This window comes from Hylobates moloch, unplaced genomic scaffold (assembly GCF_009828535.3).
Source record: "Hylobates moloch isolate HMO894 unplaced genomic scaffold, HMol_V3 SCAFFOLD_13, whole genome shotgun sequence".
Classification (NCBI taxonomy): domain Eukaryota; kingdom Metazoa; phylum Chordata; class Mammalia; order Primates; family Hylobatidae; genus Hylobates; species Hylobates moloch.
Genome location: NW_026652288.1, coordinates 37443849 through 37461140, shown reverse-complemented (window position 1 = coordinate 37461140; position 17292 = coordinate 37443849). Strand labels below are relative to the sequence as shown.

The 17292-nt window shown below is 42.7% G+C and overlaps 1 protein-coding gene across 1 annotated transcript; it reads right to left on the bottom strand.

Moving 5' to 3' along the window:
- Nucleotides 1-8742: 8742 nt before the first annotated feature.
- Nucleotides 8743-14477, bottom strand: CLC (Charcot-Leyden crystal galectin). The gene is made up of 4 exons (XM_032172014.1): nt 14463-14477; nt 11189-11265; nt 10482-10692; nt 8743-8859 (listed from the first exon to the last, which is right to left on the bottom strand). The coding sequence occupies exons 1-4, from the start codon at nt 14475-14477 to the stop codon at nt 8743-8745; spliced, it is 420 nt and encodes a 139-aa protein (XP_032027905.1).
- Between the last annotated feature and the right edge of the window lie 2815 nt (nt 14478-17292).

Below are 17292 nucleotides of genomic sequence, written 5' to 3'. Positions count from 1 at the left end.
CAGGATATTCTATGGGAGGCATCAGGAAATCAAAGGGGATGAACCTTCCTGTGACAAAGGGAGTGAGTGACAAGGTCCCTGGAATGTCTGAGAAGACATTAGAAACAACATTCTTCTATAGTACGTAGTTGTTGTCAGACAGTCTGAACCAAAATCCTTACCCAATGTCAGATGACTCACCGCACTGAAATGTTAGGTAGCTGTTTACAGCCACACAGGTATACCTAGTGGCTTTGGGCAGAACCTGTAACTTGAGGGAAATCATGTGGAATTCCTTAATTATTTTCATTGTTCTCAGGATGCTTATTGTGTAGGCACATTGTGAAGTTTTCAATCTAAGTAGTAGGGAAATATTGGAGCCCAGTGTTTTCCTTAAAGAATCTCAATTATTCTTATTTTCAAATATTCAAAGATTTTTCCATTTTATGTGTGCAGAATTCAGAGGTTTCTCTTTGGAAATAAATGGTCATGGTTTTAGATCAGAGAACATGTAGATTATTATTGGAATAGACACAGTCCATGTACTTGGACACAGTGAGCAGACCCTGCTTTGCTGCTGTTCCAGTGACAAATTGCAGCATAGCAAACCTCCCAACACATATTGACTAAAATCAATCATTGATTTTGATCTCTCCCAGCTTTACAGGTTTATTGAACTCATGTGAGTGGTAGGTCATGTGACAGGAGTCACGTTTACAGAGAAATCTTTTAGGCTGTGATTTCAGAGGATGCTTCCCTCCTGTCCAACTCAACACTAGGGCTGGATGAACACCTAGAAACTGGTGGGTTATCTCTTTCACTACCACACCTTTCCATTCCTGCCTTGAATATGTTCAAGTCAGGAGAGTCTCATGGTTCTTGGACTTAAAGAATGGTGATTGGCTTTCAGCAAAGAAAGCCTTCCAAAAGCCTCATGGAGACAGTGCACGGCATCATAGGACCTACCTTTGAATGGCAGACGGTGTCACTTCTATGACTGTGCATTGAGCAAGTTGAGTCACACAGAGAGCCCTAATCAAAAGGAGAGGACTCCACAAGCTGTGGTATTGTGGCTGTAGTCACGAGGAGCCATCTTTGGCAACTAGTTCCACTCAGTCGTAACTGGCTTATATAACTTCCCACATACCAACAACACTAACCCTGTAAGGAATCTCTGAAGACATTACTATAACAGGAAAAGGCTCAGAGTGAAGTGCTGTATCTTATCTAATCAGGATATGGTGTCTATAAGGTGACTACAAATTATCACTTGCAATCTCTCTCAACATATGCACAAAAGGCACATAGTATCTGCTTTATACACATCAAACAAAAAAGACAAAAAGAGATAGGAAAAGGCAATGAACACACCTATTTTAGAGAGGCAAAATGAAATAGACAGCAGTCACTAATCCATATCACTGGTGAAACCAACCAGACACCTGTTTTCATTTTCTCTGGGAATGTTTCTCTGTAGCACTTGTCCTCACCCTCCATTCTCAGCTTCTTGGAGTTCTTACCAAAACGGCAGAATGGCAGCCCTTTTCCCACTGTAAGAGCTGTGATTATCTGCTTCATAGCATGTATGGAGAACCACTTAGGAGAAGAGAAACAAAGTATTATCTAAAAATCAATGAAGGCAGGATGAAGAGAGTCCCACCAAATAGCCTTTTTGTTTGCAAGGACCATCTCAGGTGTCATTTTAATCATTCTCGTTTTCTCTCCCCATGGTCACTGCAACAGTTTCTGCAACTCCACCCTCACTCATGGGTATGCCTCTCTGCTTACCCCTCCTTTAACCTACCATCCAGATACCTTGAGGTGCCAACGCACAGTGAATGGCCCTCTTCTTGCCTCTCTTCCTTGTTTCTTTTCAACATGGAATGAAATTCCCTCCCCTCTCACTGGAAACTCTTGTGTTCTGATTAGATACACTGTCCTCCTTACACTTTCCCTGTCACAGTCTTGATGACTTCTCTATTTTGATAATGAATTATAGGCCCTATCACCAGCATGGAATTCATTTTTTGGGGGAATTATGTAATTTGTGCTCTGAGTGGATGAAAACTATCCTGAAACCACTGGCTTCCTGAGCAGAAAACGACTTGGATTTCACATCGACTTGCCGCTTGCCTGGCAGTCATTTTATTTGAATAACCGACATAATTTTACATGCCGGCCCTGCTAGGCAAACACACAGTGATTGTCCTTTCTTGAATGATATTCCCCAGCTCAGTGCACTTCCTAAAGGTTATTCGTTACATTCATCTTTTTTCAGCTGCTACTCTGTGCTCATGGTGGTCAGGAATTACATCTCAGATACAAAGAGATTACAGAGAGTCCAGGGTGAATGCTCAACTAATAATTTTTGAATTGCCTCTGAAAATCTACTCAACATCTTTCCTCCTCCTGCTCAATCAAAATTCATTGTCTTCTCCCAGCAAAAAGGGGATTGCTCAAAAAGCAGAAACTCTTTAATGAACTCTAAAGCTTCCTCATCTCAAAAGTCTTTTGGTCTTTCCAGTTACAACAGAAGCCCCCAAAGAATAAATATACTCTGTGATAATAATGTCCTTGATGCCTAACTCTCTCAGTGTTGCGATTCCTCTGGGATGCCATCCATGATGCTGCTAAACATTGGTATATGTGGGCCTCTATTTGCAAGTGATGGACCAAGAAGATGGAATAAAAAAGAAATTAAAAAAAATTTCCCCAATTTATTTATTTTTACCATTCTTTAATTTTTCTTTTAAGTTCAAGTGTGCATGTGCAGGTTTGTTATATAGGCAAACCCCTTGTCACAGGTGTTTGTTGTACAGATTATTTCACCACCCAGGTACTGAGCAAAGTACCAATAGTTATTTTTTCTGCTCTTCTCCCTCTTCTCACCCTCCACTCTCAAATAGGCCCCAGTGTTTGTCATTTATTTCTTTGTGTTTATGAGTTCTCATCGTTTAGCTTCCACTTATAAGTGAGAACATGAAGTATTTTTCTTCTGGTCCTGCATTAATTTGCTGATGATAATGGCCTCTGGCTCCATCTATGTTCCCTCAAAAGACATGACCTTGTTCTTTTTTATGGCTGCATAATATTCCATGATGTATATGTAACACATTTTCTGTATTCAATCTGTAATTGATGGACATTTATGTTGATTCCATGTCTTTGGTATTATGGTTTTAATTTGCATTTCCCTAATGATTAGTGATGTTGAACAGTTTTTTCATATGTTTATTGGCAGTTTTTACATATTTTTTGTCTTTGTACTGAAATTTTATTTTATTTTTATGTTTTTTTAACTCATTAATTTAGCTTATTTTTTCCCATAAGTTATTGTGATACAGGTTGTATTTGGTTACATGAGTAAGTCCTTTATTTGTGATTTGTGAGATTTTGGTGCACCCATCACTCAAACTGCATAATATTTGTAGTCTTTTATCCCTCATCCCCCTCCCACTCTTACCCCCAAGTCCCCAAAGCCCGTCATATTATTTTTATGCCTTTGTGTCCTCATAGGTTAGCTCCCACATATCATTGAGAACATATGATGTTTGTTTTCCATTCCTGAGTTTCTTCACTTAAAATAATAGTCTCCAATCTCATCCAGGTTACTGAAATGCTGATAATTCATTTCTTTTTGTGGTTGCATAGTATTCCATTGTGTGTGTATGTATGTATATATACATACATACATACATACACACACAATGGAGATATATATATATATATATATTTTTTAAATCCATTCTTTGATTGATGGACATTTGTGTTGGCTCCACAATTTTGCTATTGTGAATTGTGCCACTAGAAACATGCATGTACAAGTATTCTTTTCAAATATTAACTTCTTGTCCTCTGGGTAGATACCCAGTAGTGGGATTGCTGGATCAAATTGTAGTTTTATTTTTAGTTCTTTTAAAAATCTCCACACTGTTTTCCATAGCAGTCATACTAGTTTACATTCCCAACAGCAATATAGAAGTGTTTCCTGATCACCTCATCCATGCCGAAATCTTTTTTTATTTATTATTTTTTATTATGGCCATTCTTGCAGGAATGAGGTGGTATTGCATTATTGTTTCGATTTGCATTTCCCTAATAATTAGTGATGTGGAGCATGTTTTCATGTGTTTGTTGGCCATTTAGATATCTTCTTTTGAGAATTGAGAGTGGGTGAGAAGGGAAGGACCAGGTGTGGGCTCCCCTCCTGTAACGGATTCCCATGGTGCAAGAGGTTCGAGATCAAAGGGCAAATTCTGAGGACTGCTCCCCCTACACTACCACAGTCAAGGTTTCATATTTTTTAAGAAATTGGGGGCCTGTAGGTAAGAGCAAGGGTTCTGGAGCCAAGCTACCTGGATTCCAGTTCTGATTCTGCCTCTTACTTGCAGTGCAATCTCAGATCGATAACTTGAAGTCTCCCCACCTACGTTTCTCCAGAACAAGGAGGAGTATAAGGAGTTCCTACTTTGTAGGGTTTTCCCAGTAGCAGAGGAGTTAATATGTGTGAAACCTTTGCCCTAATCCCTGGTATGTACAGGGCCGGTTAGGGGTTACACCACAGAATGGGGACAGTCCTTGTGGGACACTAACCTGCGTTCATTTTCAACTCTGAAGTGCTGAAAACAAGACCTGAGGATGTAAAAACAGAGAAATTCACCCAGTGAGAATGCTTTTATAAAAATGGAGAAATAATAAAAGAACAGAGAACCCTTGTGTGTTGAATGAATATGCAAATTACAAATTTTTTTTTATGTTGTTGTCTGGTTCGCTTTTCTTTTTTTCTTTCTTTTTGTGGATACAGGGCCTTACTCTGTCACCCAGGCTGGAGTGCAGTGGCATGATCAGAGCTCACTGCAGCCTCAAACTCCTGGACTCAAGTGATCTTCTTACCTCAATCTCCTGAGTAGCTACAAATAAAAATGCACACAAACAGGTTTGGCTAGCTTTTAATTTTTTGGTACATACAAGGTCCCACTACTTTATGCAGGCTGGTATGGAACTCCTGACCCCATACGATCCTCCCACCTCGGCCTCCCAAAGTGCTCGGATTACAGCTATGAGCCACAGTCTCTGGCAAGTTGTTGAGTAGTATCCACTGTAAGCTCTTCCTGAGCTAAAGCTAAACTGGTTATTTCTCTGTTTTGGATGATTCTGTCTCTAAAACCATGTCCCCCAATGTACTTCCCTAGTAAACCAGAATCTGCTCACACTCTTCTCCCAGAATGGGACAGACAGCTTGGGCTGGGAGACACAGACAGACCTGAGGCTGGAGGCAGAAGCTGGTGGTCCCTCTGTGCAGATCCCACCTGAAGAAACAGCCCCAATAGACTGTGTCCCTCTTTCCCACTCCGCTTGGGGAGAGGCACCTCAGGCTTCATGAGTTCTGCTGTCATGAATGCTCAGAGACGAGTCCTTAGTAACTCATGATCCCCAAGATCCCCACTAGTTCTGCCACCGGGGGTCCACATTGACACACATGGGAAGATGCACAGCTGCTTCATCAGAGGCACTGCTGTGTGAGGAGGAAGCTTCCCATGTACTGAAGGCCACATGCATGTTCACAGCTCAACACCCAGTCACATCGCAGCACACACACTCACAGTCACACAGAGCCATGCCAATCACTGAGTCACACAGGCCTGCTCACTGCGCATATAAAGATGCTCATGCACTGGTCCGGCTGTGCTCACACACACACTCACATCACAGTCATGAAGACAAAGCACAATCACCCCCTTACATTCACTCACACGGTCCCCCATCCTGGTGGGCTAATCATGTCCCACCTAAAGTCACATCATCTCAGCAGAGTTTCCTCTCCTCAAACATCATCACATGCCCACTGATCCAGGGTTCACACACCACACCCCACAAGCATCTCAGATACCATTACCCCAGGATCTCTCTTCCACACCCCCACCATTCTCAATAAATCATTCACAATGGAAATGTTCACATTTTCATCTCATAAAATCTCCCTCTTTCCTTTTTTAGGGTGACCTGAGATTATTGAAGGCTGTGCCTTTTCAACTCATGGGTAAGAGTGATATTGTTGTCTCCCTCTGAGTGATTCTTCTGAATGGTGTCCAGTATTCTGTGTGAATCTCTTGGAGTTGAAGCATTTAAATGATCCCTGTCAGCCCTGCCCTTTGGCTTCTTTCCTGATTCCAAGCACCGTCCAGCAAGGTTTCCCTGCAGAGTGAGAAGGGGTAGAGTGTCAGAAACAGACTCAGTCACGACCACAACTGTTTGCAACCCTGTGTCTGTGATGCAGCAGAAATGACAGTGAGGGGGGTGCCAGGGGAAGGAAGGGGTCACCAGGGTAATGCACAGATCAGGATGATGGAGTTAGGGTGAGGGGTTGTGAAGTCCAGCCTCCATGCCTGTTGTGAAGCCTTTTCTCCACTGTGCAGAATTCACCTGGAACGCATGCATTTTTCTCACTGGTACGATATTTTAAAAAATGGGAATTCTCAAGGCAAAACACCCAGCCCTGGAAAACATTCTGTCTTTCTCTTCCAGAGGTTCTGGGAGACCATAGACCTTGATCCTCAACAGGACCTGGGGAGAGAGGTAGAGAGAGTCTCTGTGTCATCCTGACCCCATCCAGGCCCCTTGCCTTTGCCAGGTGAGGGCCATTCACACTCCATCTCTCACACACCTGGGCTCCATCTACACTCTCTCATTTTTCTCTGGGTGTCCATGTGCAATAAAATCTCAGATACTCAGATTCTGAGACAAAGGTGAGATTCTAAGTCTAACCCTTGATGTGTGTGCTACTTAGCTCAAAACCTGCATGAAAACAGGGACAGGTGCAGGTGATCAGACTTCAGCTACAATGCAGTCTTCACTTGGGGTGGAGGACTCAGGACCCCTCCTCAAGTTCTCTTTTTGTTATAACAGAAAACATCCTTAAAATCTGTATAGGAATTTAAAGAAGAAATGAATTCAAATCCCTCTCCCTCCCTCCTCTCTTTTTATTTTACTCTTCGGCTTTATTGACTGTGAATTTAAACTATTTTTGAAAACTTGATCCAAATTAACAAAAAAATGTATATTTTGATAAATTCATGATTAAACTGGCACTCATGTAGCCACCACAATTGTAGTCGTGGCTTGTTGCTAACACGCATGGACTCCTATGTGTGCCTTCCCTACCACGTGACCTTCTTGCCCCTACTGGCAACCATGCTCGTGCCTTTCTTTTTTGCTTTGCTTTAGTTTTATCACTTTGTTTAATTTTGCCTGTAGGTGTTTATCTTGGATTTTTTTTAATTGGGTCATGCATCTTTTCTAAAACATTTCTGTTTTTAGGATTCAGCTATGTTGCCGTGTGGAGCTATAGATCCTTTCTTTTCACTTATCTCCACTCTGGAGTTTTATAAATTGGCCAAGACATACTCAGCAGTTTACTCTTGATAATATTGCGTGACTTCTAGCTTGAGGCTGTTGAAACATTGCCTTCTCTGTGAAATTCTCCTGATCTCCTCATGCCGATAATTTCTGATTTCAAGGAGAGTGGCCAAAAAGCCAATTGAATCCCTGAAATGTCAAGAAGGTGTCTGCCTTTCTGACTGGTGAATAGAAATAAATTGTCCAAAATAAGCACAGAGACCTACTGGGAAGACAGGGATCAAGACACTCTGAGGATTAAAGTCTTCAAAGCCTTTCAGATGGAGGGGGCTGGCCCAGAATTCTCCCCAAATGAGACACTCCAAGGAGAACATTTACTCTTGATAAGGCTGGGACATCCAGAGGGGTTTTCTGAGATCAATGGTTAGGATTTACTGGGTGAGGGGAGGCAGTGGAAATGGAGGTGTCCTAACCTTGTGTCTGTGGGTGGAGATGAATGAGGCCTATGGGAGAGACCATCAGTGAGAGCTGTCATTGTGTGCCCTGATCAAAGGGTTTGCCTTCTATCCATCTATGACCAGGATTTACACTCTGTAAAGCAGTATCTCCCCTTTTCACTGTTTGAGCCCACAGCTTCTTCTCTGTGAGTGACTTTTTCCCTTCTCAGTTTGCAAAGAGGATGGGAGAAGGGCATGGTCACCCATGAGCACTCTTTAAATGAACAAATCAGATTTCTGCATCTGGGCTCTACCTTTCGAGAAATGGTGTTGTATACCCCTTGTTGCTGAACTGAGGGGACGAGCACATGAGTTTCTTTCTCTGGAGATTTTCTTCTTGGCATTTTTCCTAGTAAAGTGAAGGGACATATGAGATTTGGAGTTCGGGTAGGGTAATGGGAGCCCCCAAGTGTTCCTACTCCTCTGTTTTCAGTGTAAAGACTGTGGTTCCTAATCAGTTCTGCTCAGCTCAGACCCAGCCCCACCCACCCTATCATGGATCAGTTATTCAAGCCCCCAGTCCCATTGCTTACAACTCAGTGACTCATATGAAATTGGGTAGGGTTGGTTCACAGTGTCTGACATATAGTCGATGCTATAGAAGGATGTGGTTGCTAATGCCTTCTCAGACATTTCAGTGGCCTTTTCACTTACTTTTTGTGTCTCAGGAAGATTTATCCTCCTCGACTTGTTCACACCATCTATAAAATCCCCCAAGCCCTCTTGATGATGACCACTTTATCTTTCTCCCCATGAAAGCAAGAACCAAATTCTGTGAAGTTTGATTAAGTTGTAATGAGCAAGAGTAAGGATTGAAGTGAGAAAAGATCAAGCTGTTAGCTGGCTTTGGGAATCCCATGCTCACTTAGAGACAGGAATTCCTTGGCAATATGAAGTCTGGTTATCTCTTTCAATTGCTGACCTCAAATTTGGTCAGGGAGATATCTCTCCACACTTGCACCATCTTCACAGCCCCAGGTGGGATTCTATGGTCAAAGCTGTAATAGGGTTGGCCATTGACCATTACCTACAGAAGGAAGAAAATACATCAGAAAGACAGTATTCCACCAAACAAGCTTTCAGCCTGCACTCTATGGTGTCCTAGTACCTGAAACATCCAACCAGAAAATGTCTCATTATATATCTGAACCCAGTAGACACATTTCTTTTTTACAGACTACCTTTTGTAACTATCTGAGACAGTTGCTCACTGTATTTTCAGTGTTTCCTCTCATTTCTCCAGTGAGGCTCTATCACTCTGTGTCACATGGGCCATATTTGCTCAGCCTCACCTCTATCCTGGAAGATCTCCAAGGCCAGGGACTGTGTTTCATAAACTTGAATCCCTGCATCTTGCACAGGGCCAGCCACAGGGTAAGTGCTCAACAATGTCCACTGAATACATATATTTCAGTTACATAAATTATGACTGCTGCTTGCGGCTGATGACCCAGTTTCTCTCTGGAATTTCTCATATTTGAGCTAGTGGCGGCAAGGAATGAAACTCAAGTGTTCCTAGAGAGGTGGGGCTGGATTAATGTTGCAAAACATAGGATATTATCTTTAACAGCCTATAAACATAGAGAAACACCTCTGACTTTAATCTGAATAAAATGTGAATGCTTTGGCCTACCCATTTGAAATGTCAGAAAGTTTGATCACATTCTTTATTACTGAGGCTACACAGGGAGTCATATTTTAGGTTTCATTCTCAAATTAAAAATCCATACAACTTTGAACCAGTTATTCCATTTCTTTATAATCATGTTCCAATATAAATAGGGAAAAGTTGGCAATGACAAAAGGGTTGATTAGAAAGCTTAATACAGTAACATTTGTGAGAGCAAAACATTGGAAACCAACTCAGTGCTCTTGTAAAGGGTCGAGTACAGCAAGTTGGGGAAATCCTTCTGGGGGGATACTATGTAATCCTTAAAAAATGAGGCAGCACCATGGATAGATTATTTCTCCAATACATACTCTTTAAGTACAATTCAACTGTCATTCCTAAAGTGTAATGTGTAGAGACATTGATACCAGCATTTGTTTAAAAAGAAATGAAAGTGTATATATGGGTGTATGTATATGCTTCTATAAGGATAGACTATCTATGGAAGAAGAGTAGAGAAGCTAGTAATATTGTTCTGAGGATTGGGATTGAGGAGTGAGAAGAAGTCTTCATATTGGACTGACTAAAACAATTTTATTCATGTGTATATTTTATCCATTTAGCTACATGAAAATTTAAATAACATCATAAGGGGAAGATAGAGGATATTCTCCATTTGGGGAAAATGGCAAGTGAACCAACATTGACTCTGGTCAGGTATGGGAAAAGAGCTGAGGATGGCAGTGCAAGGAGAGGTGATGGCAGAGCAAGCAACAACACTTGTTGAATGAGAGAGGGAAATGATAAAAGTAAAGGGAACCCCTGTATGTGTGATAAAAAGCCTGGGACAGGGGGAGTTATGGGTGATGAAAATCCTGGGATAAGGGGAGTTATGGGTGATGAAAAGCCTGGGATAAGGGGAGTTGTGGGTGATGAAAAGCCGGGGACAGAGGGAGTTATCTGGAGTTAGGGCATGAAGAGCTGCCTCCTGCTCTGAGAGCCCATGGAAGCCGGGTGTGGGGAGCTCCTGGGGTGCTCACCTGGTACTTATCTTGCAGCACTGAGATGTTCAGTTCAAATTCTTGGCCATCCTGAAAGGGCATATGCTGGGATTGCACCTCCTGCTTCCAGGCCCTATACTCACGGCTGTTCATGACCACACAACGGCCAAAGCGCACTTGGAAATGGAAGGCAATGTCTGATTCCTCGTTCATCTCAGTGTGGAAATCCACCTGCAGATGTGGTTCATTGCTGAGGGAAGAGCACACAGTGTTGAGCAGGTCCCTTTCTTGTGGGGCACACACAAGACACACACACAAGTCTCTTTGCCCCTTCCATGGTCGAGCAAAGACTTGTTGGTATTCTAGGCCTTGTCATTGTGGGGCTTCTTCAGCTCCTTGTGTTCTCCATGGGTGGAAAGAGATACTCCAGCCCTCATCCACAGATGGAAACTGAACCATAGTCACTGACTTGGTCATATGAATTGCCCATTTTCTGAATATTCTATGCCCTTTAATAGATAAAGTATCACAGCCCCAAGCCTTGAGTGTCCTTTTCTCCTAGACTAGCCCCCAGTGCAGCCACTGTAGGTTTTGTTCCTGATGTTGGAGGGTCTCCAGGACCTGCACATTCATGGTACTTCCATCCTGCCAACTAGACTTTCCACATGACTCACACATGAGGTCACCCCCTTAGAAAATATTCTTCCTCTTCTCCACCTCCCATCCTTGCACCATGGAGTACTCACAAGAAACAGACAAGCGGTGTCCCCTTGATTGTCACAGCAGAACCGGTAGACAAAGACACACCCTTTGTGTATGGCACCTGCCAGGGGATTGAGAGTGGGTGAGAGAGGCAGGGCCAGGTGTGGCCTCCCCTCCTGTTACAGATTCCCATGGTGCAGCCAGTTAGAGATCAAACAGTAGACTCAGGCCTCCCTGCTCCCACCCTACCTCAGTCAGGACCCCGTATTTTTTAAGACAATGGAGCCCATGGTTAAGAGCAGAGCTTCAGGAACTGAGCTGCCTCAATTAGATCCTTTATTGTGCTGACTACTAGCAGTGAGATTTTAACGTGTTTTTAAAAAAATTAGCCGGGCGTGGTGGCGTTTTTGAGACGGAGTCTCGCTCTGTCGCCCAGGCTGGAGTGCAGTGGCGCAACCTTGGCTCACTGCAAGCTCCGCCTCCCGGGTTCACGCCATTCTCCTGCCTCAGCCTCTCCAAGTAGCTGGGACTACAGGCGCCCGCCACCACGCCCGGCTAATTTTTTTGTATTTTTAGTAGAGACGGGGTTTCACCGTGGTCTCGATCTCCTGACCTCGTGATCCGCCCGCCTCGGCCTCCCAAAGTGCTGGGATTACAAGCGTGAGCCACCGCGCCCGGCCTTTAACGTGTTTTGAACCTTTTTTTTGACAGGGTCTAATTGAATCACTCAGGCTGTAGTGCACTAGCACAATCACAGCCCACTGCAACCTCAACCTCCCAGGCTCAAGCCATCCTCTCACTTCAGTTTCTTCAGTAGCTGAGACTACCAGTCCACACCCAGCTAATTTTATATGTATTTGGAGAGTTGGGGTTTCACGATGTTGCCCAGGCTGGTCTGAAGCATCTAGTCTCAAGGGATCCTCTTGTCTCAGCCTCCCAAACTCCTAGATTACAGGGGTGAGCCACTTTGACCAACCAGCAATGGGACCTTAGATCTATTGCTTAAACTCTCCTTGCCTCAGTTTCCCCAATACAGGGATGATAATCCAAAATACCTACTTTGTATCATGTTTTCAGTTATACAGTAGTTAATATATGTAAACGCTTTAGCCTACTCCCTGGCATGTATAGGGCCTGTTGGGGGTCCTCTATCCGAACAAGGAGGGTCTTTGTGGAACACTGACCTGTGATCATCTTCAACTCTGAAACTGTGAAAACAAGATGTGAGGATGTAACAGTAGAGAGATTCACTCCAGTAAGAAACAACAACTTTGGGTTAGTTTCAATTTGAGAACAGCTACAAATAATGACACTATAAACATTTCTGTATAGGATTTTCCATAAACTAAAGTGTTTACTTGGCTAAAATCTGGTGAGTAAAGTGTTTCTGTTTGTTTGGTGATTTTATGTTTAATTTTATGGGAATACCAAAGTGTTTTCCACTGTAGCTGTATCATTTTACATCCCTCCTAGCATTGTTTGAGTGTTTCAGGTACTCTGCGTCTTTCCTAACTTGAGATTGTGAGTTTTATTTTTTATTATCATTTTAACCACTGAAAAAAAAAAAGAAAGAAACAACACTTGCTGAAAGAGAGAGGGAAATGAACAGGAAAGAACAGGAAACCCCTGTGTGTGGGAAGCACATGCATCACAATCATCACGGGCAATGGACGTCCTTCCCAGAAGGGGCACACATTGCTGAGAGCACGACTGCAGTACTTGCACAAATGAAGATTGTGGGTCAGGGAAGTTATTGGCTAGAATCTGTAGGTGGATGATATTTTTCTTTTTTGAAACAGGGTCACACTGTCACCCAGGCTGGAATGCAGTGGCACCTCAAAACTCACTGCAGTCCAGGCATGGTGGCTCATGCCTGTAATCTCAGCACTTTGGGAGGCCAAGGTGGGCGCATCACTTGAGGTCAGGAGTTTGAGGCCAGCCTGGCCAACATGGAGAAACCCCGTCTCTACTGAAAATACAAAACTTAGCCAGGAGTGGTGGCACATGCCTGTAATCCCAGCTACTCAGGAAGCTGAGGTATAAGAATCGCTCGAACCCGGGAGGCGGAGGTTGCAGTGAGCCAAGACTGCACCACTGCACTCCAGCCTGGGAAACAGAGCGAGACTCCGTCTCAAAAAAAAAAAAAAAAAATTACTGCAGGTTTGAAGGCCTGGGCTTCAGTTGAACCTCTTTCGTCTGCCCCCCAGCAGCTGGAACTACAGGTATGCAACACCACATTCAATAAATTTTTAAATTTTTGGAAAGATGAAATCTTGCTATGCTTCCCAGGCTGGTCCACCAGTCCTGGCCTGACATGGTCCTTTCAATTCAGCCACCCGAAGTGCTGAGATTACAGGCCTCAGCAAACATGTTGATGAATATCCACTGTAAGCTCTGCCCAAACAGAGGCTAAATTTGTACCTTCCTGGTTTGCGGTGATTCAGTCTCTTAAATCAAGTCCCTCAATGTCCTTCTCTAGCATCCTGGTACTCAATGGGAAAGGCCAGGCTAGGATGGGAGACAGGGAGAGACCTGAGGCTGGAGGCAGGAGCCGGTGGTCACTATGTGCAGATTCCACCTAAGGAACCATCAGCCCCATAGTCTGTTTCTCACCCCCATTCTGCTTGGGAAAAGGCACCTGAGGACTCACGCATTCTGCTCTCATAAATGCTCAGAGATAAGTCCTTGGTAACTCAAGGGCCCCAAGATCCCACAAGTTCTGCCACCGGGGATCCACAGTGATGCACAAGGGAAGTTACACACCTGCTTAGTCAGAGGTACTGCTATGTGGGGAGGAATGTTCACATGCACAGAAGGCCACATGCATGTTCCCAGTTCAACACCCAGTCACATCACAGCACACACACTCACAGTCACACACAGCCATGCCACTCACTGAGTCACACACACCTGCTCACTGTGCATATAAAGATGCTCATGCACTGGTCCAGCTGTGCTCACACACACACTCACATCACAGTCATGAAGACAAAGCACAGTCACCTGATTACAATCACTTACACACCCACCCATATCCTGGTGGGCCATACACATTCCATGTAAAGTCACATCATTTTTAGCAGAGTTTACTCTCATCAGACACCATCACATGCTCACAGAAGGTTACAATGGTCCAGCATCCACGTGCCATACCCCACGAGCATCTCAGATACCATAGCCCTAGGGTCTCTCTTCCACACCCCCAACTCTCAGTAAAGCATTCACAGTAGAAATTTTCATATTTTCATCCCATAAAATCTCCCTCTTCCCTTTTTTGTGTGACCTGAGGTTATTGAAGGCTGTGCCTTTTTAACTCACGGATAGCAGTGACATTGCTGTCTCCCTCTGGGTGGCTCTTCTGAATGGTGTCAAGGCTTCTATGTGAATCTCTGAGTTGCAGAATTTAAATGGCCCCTGTCAGCCCTGCCCTCTGGCTTTATTCCTGATTCCAAGCCCCTCCCAGGAAGGTTTCTCCACACAGTGAGAAGGGGTGGGGTGTCAGTAACAGACTCAGTCACAACCACACCTGTTTGGAGGCCTGTGCCTGTGATGCAGCAGAAAAGACAGGGAGGGAGGTACTGGGGGAGGAAGGGGTCACCAGGGAAATGCACAGATAAAGATGATGGAGTGAGGAGGAGGGGTGTGAATTCCAGCCTCCATGCTTCTCCTGAAGCCTTTTCTCCACTGTGCAGAATCTACCAGGAAGGTGTGCATTTTCCTAACCTGTGCAATGGTAAAAAGCTGGAGATCCTAGGGACAAGTCACTTGGCCTTGAAAGAAAATCCTCCTCCTTCTTCTCTAGTGGTTCTGGGATAGCATAGATCTTGATCATTCATAGGACCTGGGGACAGAAGTAGAGAAAACACTTGTGTCTTCTTTACCCAACCTCAGACCCCTTGGCTGTGCCAGGTGAGAGCCACCCCCACTCTGTCTCTCGACACCTGGGCTTTGGGTATGCCCTATTATTTCTCTATTTCTTTTCATGTGAATCAAAATCTGAGGCTCTCTTTCTCCTGCAGATTCTTAGAGAAAGGTGAGATTTCTGACTCATAAGTGGGAGCTAAGCGATGAGGATGCATTTTACTATTAGTTGTGCTTGACTCAACAATAAATTCCACTTTCCCTGATCTAAAACCTTGACAATTCATTTCCAAGCATGCACTCCAAGTTTCTGCTCATATAAATCAGCACAATCACACAGTTCTTTTGGTATATAAGGTATTTCCTTCAGATTAATTTGTAATGTCATCCCACTGCATTCCTTGGGTTTTGACTCCGGGTATGGACATGGAAGCAATGAAAAGGGTCAGAGGCCACAATTAAGGAGCTTTGGAAACCCCATTCTGGGCAACCCCCCTCACACCCTGCCCACCACTGTAGCTTGTAAGAAATTACCACAGAAGGGAAAGAGGAACTGCTTTTCCTTGCAACAGATATGCAATAGAATTTTGAGTAATATCCCAGTTATTCGTCTGAACTGGGGAAGAAATATCAGTTCAGAGCGTCTGGCCACCTAGTAAGCTGTGGTTAAAGATGTTGATGTTATTTCCTTCTCAGGCATTCCAGCAATCCTGTCAGTGATCCAGAGAGATTGATCTTCTTTGACTTCCATATCCTCTGCACAATAGCCCATACTTCTGCTGGTTACAACTATTTCTTCAGAAATCCATTATGCCCTATGACTTGCTTTCAGTCTTTCTTTTCATTTTTTTTAAATGAAAAATGTCCCTTTTATTCTACCTACTACAAGATCCAGTCCTCAAATACTTTTGACCACCCACTTTTTCTTCAATTTTTATTATTAATATTTGGTGAGATAAAATTTACATATAATAAAATGCAAAGACCATATTGTTCAGTTCAGTGAATTTTGTCAGGTCCGTATACCATTCCACCTCCTTAGAAAGGACCTTCATGACCTTTCCTTGCCCAGTTCCCTCTCTTTATTGCAGATATAATTACTCTTCTGATTTTATCATGTTAGTTTTGCTTATTCCATAATTCCATATTAACGTAATTATTCATTATACACTCTTAAAATCTGCCTTCTTTTGATCAGCATGTTTTTGAGTTTCATCCATGCTATTGTGTGTATTGGTACTTTGTTCCTTTTTATTGCTCAGGGTATTCAATTATATGACTATATCACAATATAATTATTTGTCTTCATTGGTGGATTGATTCCAGGCTGGGGCTTTTATGAACAAAGCTATTGAAAACATATATTTTCAGATATATAAAAGTTCCTGTAAACCTAAAACTACTGTTAAAAATTTATCAATTTTAGAAAATCAATGAAAGAAAAGGCTTTTTAATATATGAATCCAGAACAATGAGAAAGCTACATGAAGGAGAGAGTGGATCTCAAGGCCTACCTCACACTACACACAAAAATTATTTGAGAATGATCACAGAACTAAATGGAAAAGCTAAAACTAAAAGCTTGTAGAATTTGACAGAACAGTATCTGCACAACCTTTAGGTAGACAAATTTCTTTGATAGGGTCCAGAAAGCAATAGTTATAGAAATATAAAATGATAAATTGGACCTCATCAAAATGAAAAGTACCTGTTCATCAAATAATACCATTAAAAGTTAACAGACAAGTCACAGACGGGAAGAAAATATTCAAAATACTTATCTGAAAAGGATTCGTTTTAAGACTAAAAAGAACTGCTACAAGTTAATAATAAAAATACAAAAACCCCATTAAAAATGGGCAAAATACTCGGAACAGGCCCTTCTTACTGAGATATATGAAAAATTGCTTATGAGGGAAACGGAAATGCAAATTAAAACCATAATGAGATACCACTATATGCCCATCAGTACAATTAAAGGACAACAGCAAATGTTAATAACGATACAGAGTAAATGGAAGTGTTGAATGGGAAATCAGTCTGACAATGGTTTTACATAAACACCCTGTGACCTAGCTCTTCTACTTCTAGTTATTTACTTAAGAGAAATGAAAATGTATGTTTCCGGTCTTTCTTTTCAACTACGTCTTTCCCAGCACACACTGTTCCCCTGAAAAACTTTAGGTTTTGTGTATGAAATTATATCCTATCTGGGATTTGCTTTAAAATAATCTGGGGATGACAGTTCTCTACTTTTGCAAACATTTGAAATTTTTTACAATACAGT

Bases quoted from the DNA above. Each gene is read 5' to 3' on its own strand.
- CLC (XM_032172014.1), bottom strand. The intron at 10,693-11,188 runs GTGAGTACTCCA...CTCTTCCCTCAG, and splicing joins ACACCGCTTGTCTGTTTCTT to CAATGAACCACATCTGCAGG. The intron at 8,860-10,481 runs GTGAGCACCCCA...TTCCTTCTGTAG, and splicing joins TGCTGCAAGATAAGTACCAG to GTAATGGTCAATGGCCAACC.